The 6178-nt window shown below is 43.1% G+C and overlaps 1 protein-coding gene across 1 annotated transcript; it reads left to right on the top strand.

The window, feature by feature from the left end:
• The first annotated feature begins 575 nt into the window (after positions 1–575).
• prdm1b (PR domain containing 1b, with ZNF domain) lies at positions 576–6178 on the top strand. Its single transcript, XM_083925315.1, has 5 exons — positions 576–631; positions 910–1150; positions 2704–3623; positions 3743–3871; positions 4335–6178. The coding sequence occupies exons 1-5, from the start codon at positions 623–625 to the stop codon at positions 4908–4910; spliced, it is 1875 nt and encodes a 624-aa protein (XP_083781441.1). The 5' UTR covers positions 576–622; the 3' UTR covers positions 4911–6178.

The following is a 6178-nucleotide window of genomic DNA, read 5'->3' as shown; positions in this document are numbered from 1 at the left end:
ACAATCCTCATCTTCCCGCCCCCTTTAGTCTTCAAGTCCCATGTTTCTTTTCTCTCTCATACACACATAGCTTATGTCACTTAGGAAATTTTCTAACCTGCTGAGTCAATTCCCATAAGGGCTTTTTACTGCCATCCTGCGTATTTTCCTTCCGGCTCTATTTCCTGTAAACGTGTACGAGGGCTGCAAGAGTGAAAGTGCCCGCTAGGATCGATTCTAAGCTGTCAACCTTATGACACACAGGTGTACTGTAGGTAAGATGAGGACCTGCTTCCAAAGGAATGCCTGCGTGTGTTCTTTTGGCTGCCTGCCAGCATCTGTCTGTCAGGCTGCCATAAATTACATCCTGTTTGTTTTCGCAAGTCAATGATCACTCGTTTTTTCATAAAGATGTGATCACTGGCATGTAGTCCATGAAAAAGAATTACAACAGCGCAACAATAATACCTACTAACAAGTGAGAAAGAGGAAAGAGGGAGAGTGAGAGAGTGTCACTGTGGTGAGTGGCCACACCTCCTTACCTCACACGTACTACAGTACTAATACAGAGCGGCACAGACACAAACACACACTCAGGACACAGAGAGCACAGCTGTAGGAACTGAAGGATATTTAACTGTACATGGCAGAGGTGAATATTCTGACATTTTTCTCTATACTTTTTTTAATGATCTTATGTGGATTTTAATTGGGATTTGTCTCATTTTATCTGAGCATCACATGCTGCAATGTCTTTATTAATGGTGCATGTGGCTAGCGGATGGTCAAACAATTACATTAATTTAACTATATTAAATGTTAAACCATTTAATATACAACTAATACTCATTATGTACAAACAGATACGTCGCTTTAAGTTCTCTGTGTATATGTTTTAATCCCATCTTCTCTCTTCTTCTTCTCCTGCAGATTTACAGCAGTGGGCAGCTTCAAAACTTCATTGACGGCTATGACGTCCACAGGAGCAACTGGATGCGTTACGTCAACCCAGCCCGCTCTCTGGCTGAACAGAACCTGGTGGCGTGCCAGAACGGCCGGGACATCTACTTCTACACCATCCGCCCAGTGGAGCCCAATCAGGAGCTGCTAGTGTGGTACAGCCAAGAGTTCGCCCAGAGGCTCTGCAGCCAGCAGGTCGACATCAAACAGAGTGAGTGCAGCAGGATGAGATGCTTTTGTCACACAATGTCTTTTCCAAACCCAAGTTTGACAAATATCTCGAGGCATAGGAAGGAACAGAGCTTATGTATAAAACGTTAGTGGTTACTGTGATGGAAGTTGTCTGAACCTTGCATGGCTGAGGAATTAATGATTGAGGAGTGAAAGGCTGCTGATTATAAGCTTTATTGATGAGGAGGCAGCACAATGAAGTACAAAAATCCTTGCTGTTTCAGATCCGACAAAATGACAGATTAAGATCTGTGGCTAAACACATCGCACAAAGTCTGCATTGGGAGATGATATCTATTTTCAACACAATATTATCGGTTCAAGGTGAATAAAGACACATTATTCTTCTTCCCTGTAAATAGCATCTGATCTTATCTTTACCAACAGTAAAGATTGTTGGTGGGATGCCATTTCATTTGTGTCTCGCTTGCCATAGAGGGGCAAAAACGTATGCAAAATCATGGGGAGCGCACACACATAAACCAAACAAATATCAGTATTTCATGAGATGTGGTAAAGGAGGCGGGAGTTTATGGAGAGTGGAGAAATCTAAGGGGAATAATACCTGGTCAAAGTACCTTTGTGAGTCATGTGTTTTCAGCTATTAGTAGAACAGCAAGTCATACCCTCATCATCCTGAATGATTGTCTGCTGCCACAAAGTCTGATGACTCACACCAACTGGATACACCAGATGCATTGCTATCTCGGTGACTAATGCTGAGGCAGTATAATTACGTTGTTTTATCAACTTAAATGATCTTAAAAGCTTCCACCTTCCTTTTTAAGTTCAGGTATGCTCACTGTTTGTCTCCAGGGTTTGACTTTCTGAAACATATTTTATTGAAGACAATCCGCTTTGACAGCTCATGTACTGGTTGTTGCAGCTTCAGTCAGCAGCGCTTGAACGCACAAAGCCAGAGGACATTTAAATCAGTTGGCGCTTTAAATGTATTTCTGTGCATCTGTAACATAACAGACAAAACCTTAAAATAACGTGCGAGGCTCAAGTCTCTTTGCGTTCATATGGTATGATTTGGAAAATCATCAGTGGTGATTTAAAATTCCGATCAACTGTTGGTTTGAATGAACCTGAATGCAATTCACATGATTAACCTGGTAGAATGACATGACACACAATGACATGACATGACACAAAAAGGGAGAGATGTTTCACCTTTTCTTGTGGCGAGTAAGACAGCTCTATGCTCTCTCACAAATGAAACTCAGAACTCAGACTGTGACACGACTCCCACATACTTTACCACCAACTTCTACTCACACATCAAAAACTGCTACTGTGATTGACAAACAGAAACCCATACCGTAGGATTTACGAGTCAAGTCAGACTGAAACTACTATCATTTACCATAAGAGGGAGTGTCTCCTGTGGGTGGATGGGTGTCTGTGTGTGTGATGCATTTGAACTTGAACTACCTTTAACTAGATATTATAATAAGCTTTTCCCCCAGCTGGATGCTGTTATTCACTGTGCCAATACTCAAATTGTATTTATTACTTTTTTATTTACAGAATACATGAGCTCTACTGAAGACCATGAGCCAGAGTACACCAAACAGCACCCATCTCAGCAGACATGGCTTACAGAGAGAACAAAGGAAGAGGTGAAAGAGGAGAGGGATGACGACGGAGAGGAGAAGATCGACGTGGAGATGTTGGAAAGAGACACTCCGCCTGACACGCCTGATGACCAGATCATGGACTTCAGCAAAAAGGATGACAATGAGGAGAGCAACAGAGATCCAGAAAACCAGGGGATCATTCCTTCACCTGAGCCTGAACACAGAGAGCCTAGCTTGGGCTTAAATCACCCGTACTTATCAGATCCCCATCCTGTGCTGCCATCGCAGCACCGAAATCTCCCTCTTCACCTCCATGGCCTCTACAGAGAAGGTGTTTCATCTTATCCCCTTTACCCCCACTCCAGACCCCTCCAGCCTAATTACCAGCTCCTTCCTCCCTACGCCCCACACTATCCTCGCCTCCTCCTCCCCTCATATTCCCCTCCCTTTCCTGGGATGCTGCCGTCAAGAGGAAACCTCAGATACAGCAGCTATCTGGGCACAGATGGAGTTCCGTATCCACCTATCGGTCCACCTAACCTTCTGCCAGTGTCCATCCCCTATCCTCCGTCTTCACAGGGAGGTCTGAAAGAACTCAAACCAAATGTGTCGCCACCACAAGGTGCTCCAGCCACCCCAGAGCTCTCCCCTCTCCCCAAGCCTGATAGTCAGCATCAGTCTACTGAGCAGTCTCCCTCCGGTTGCGAGGAAGCCATGAATCTTAGTCTGGCGATGATCCAAAGCAACACAGCAACACGCCCCGGGCCCGGCCACAAATCCCTGCCCTACCCACTGCAGAAGCAGAATGGAAAGATCAAGTATGAATGTAATATCTGCTCGAAGACTTTCGGACAACTGTCAAACCTCAAGGTAACAACTTCAATTCCTACCATTTATTTCCTTATAATTGAATTTAATGTATTCCAATTTTTTAACACCTCTCGACGCCAGTGCTCATTACTCTTTTCTTTTGATCTGTGTAATTGTAGGTCCATCTCCGAGTGCACAGCGGTGAGAGACCGTTCCAGTGTAACCTATGTAAAAAGAGCTTCACTCAGCTGGCCCACCTCCAGAAACATCACCTTGTCCACACGGGAGAGAAGCCACATGAATGTCAGGTATGTTGAAAATGATATAAGTCTTTTCTCTGTACAAGCTCATCATGGTTAATGTAAAATTGAGAGTGTGAAAGACGCACAAGGAAACAATACATACACAATACACGTAAATGCTCTCTGACTCACTTTCTGGTAAGGCCGTGTCTGTTTGATTTTCAATGAGCCATTAACTAAATAATTTGTCATGTGATTGTAAAGTAGTCTGACACTGTGGGTGTGAGTTTTGAGAGTGAGGATGGAAAGAAAAGCAGTCCCTGTTTTATAAAAGCACCCAACAGAACTGGAATAACACGGCCAACCCTGATACTGTACTGTGTATGACATCAGGGTGACATCATATCATACTGTCCAGTTTTTCCAGAATATTCCTAAACACAACCCAACTGTTTTCCTAAGGTGTTCATAATCAGTCATGTGAATGTTGCTCACAGAAGCCTTAACCTTTCATTTCATGCTTTTCCAGGTGTGTCACAAACGCTTCAGTAGCACCAGCAACTTGAAAACACACCTTCGTCTCCACTCTGGGGAGAAACCTTACCAGTGCAAGCTGTGCAGCACCAAGTTCACCCAGTACATCCACCTCAAACTGCACCGCCGCCTCCACAGCAGCCGCGACCGACCCTACCGCTGCCAGCACTGCTCCCAGGCCTTCTTCCACCGCTTCTCCCTCCGCATCCACCAGTGCAGCTGCTGCGTGGCTAACTCCAATGCGCCTGTAAACGCACACATGAAACCGATGGTGGAGCGATTTGACGCCAGCCAAGAGGCTGACATGCTCACAGAGGCAGCATCGGCACCGCAGGTGGAGGAGGCGGTCGAGCGCTGGTTGGCCCGTACCTTGGAGGGCGAGGGGAAGGAGGACCAGAAGGAGGCCACCATGCTGCTGAAAGCTCTGACGGCAGCTATTAACGCACCAGCAATGCTCATGGCCCAATCAGCTGTACCAACATCACACCACAGCCCTCCACTGGCCTATCAGGAGAGGGCCAGCGTTGTTCATCTCCACCAACGGCCAACAGTGAAGATAGAACAACAGTGAGAAGGGATTGAAAAAGGGGGAAATAAAGGACATACAGCATACTATTAACCAAGAAAACAGATGTCGCCAAATAAAACTCCTTATAAAGTCCACGAAGAGCATGAAATAAGGGAATATAAACTTTTATAATCCAATGAGCGCAGCACCAAAAGAAGAGCATTCCAAAGACTGGGCGAAGGTATTCAGTGATTGTACTTCCTCCTAAAAACTCAGTTAAAAAATCAAAATGGAGGAGGATGTTGTTAAGCTGTGAATTATTATTAACTCTTTTCACTCAGGTAGAGAAGTGTTTGCTTTTTGTGCTTTAACTTATTACTTTTTTTTTATTTTAAATTGAGTAATTTATATTTATTTAGTCGTTTCATAGTTTGTTTTTTCCCTGTTAGTGTTTTTTTTCTATGTGTTGTCATTTCCAAAGAGAGTTGATCTCTAAAGGAAAGCCACAAATGGACTCAGGAACAATAACGTGGTACAACCCTGTGAATGAGTCTTCACTCGTGATATTGTGTATTGTTTTACTTTGTGTGACGGCGTGTTTGAGTTTCTGGGTGCATGTGTACGACGAGTGGAAGTATATATGAACGACAGGGCACAGTGATGGCACAATCAACGTTCCTGCTCTTCGACTATTTTATTTATTTATGATAAAAAAGGGAAAAATCAGGTTTCTTGAAACTGTGTTAATAAGCAATTGCCAAAATTACAATCAAAGAACATGAATGTGTAGCACTGTCATTATTTAACTCATTCTAACGTTATAAGGGAGGAAGGAGGTTCAGAAAAAGCATTATTTGTCCTTTTTTCTTCATTATTCACAAATTCTCACAGCTATTTTAGATATCCCAGTTTTAAAAACACAGCGTGCTGAACAAAACCAAATGCCACCAAAAGAAACAAAATTACAGATTCACTGTGATCGCAGCGTCACAATGAAATGTGTACACAAGAGCCTGTGAAAAATGGCTTTTATTCTTTCTTACCGCAACGTTTTTATGGCCAAACTTAATGCTGAGAAACTGAAGGTTTTTTTACTGGATTCAAATGTTCCAGATATGTCTTAGGTACAAAGCTTTACTTAAATGTTTTGGACGACAAAAACAAGCAACAATGTTAATATTTCTTCTCTTTTAGCACTGGAATAAAAATGCAACTAGATCTGTGTGCTTTCGGTTGTTTTCCGTAACCAGCAGGCAGGTACTGTTCTTGAAAATTGTACTACTGAGTCAATGATGTACTTCTTTTATTATTTTTGTAGCGTTTATTTTCTT

Source organism: Echiichthys vipera (assembly GCF_963691815.1).
Source record: "Echiichthys vipera genome assembly, chromosome: 13".
Lineage (NCBI taxonomy): Eukaryota > Metazoa > Chordata > Actinopteri > Perciformes > Trachinidae > Echiichthys > Echiichthys vipera.
This window is presented reverse-complemented; position numbering and strand designations above follow the sequence as displayed.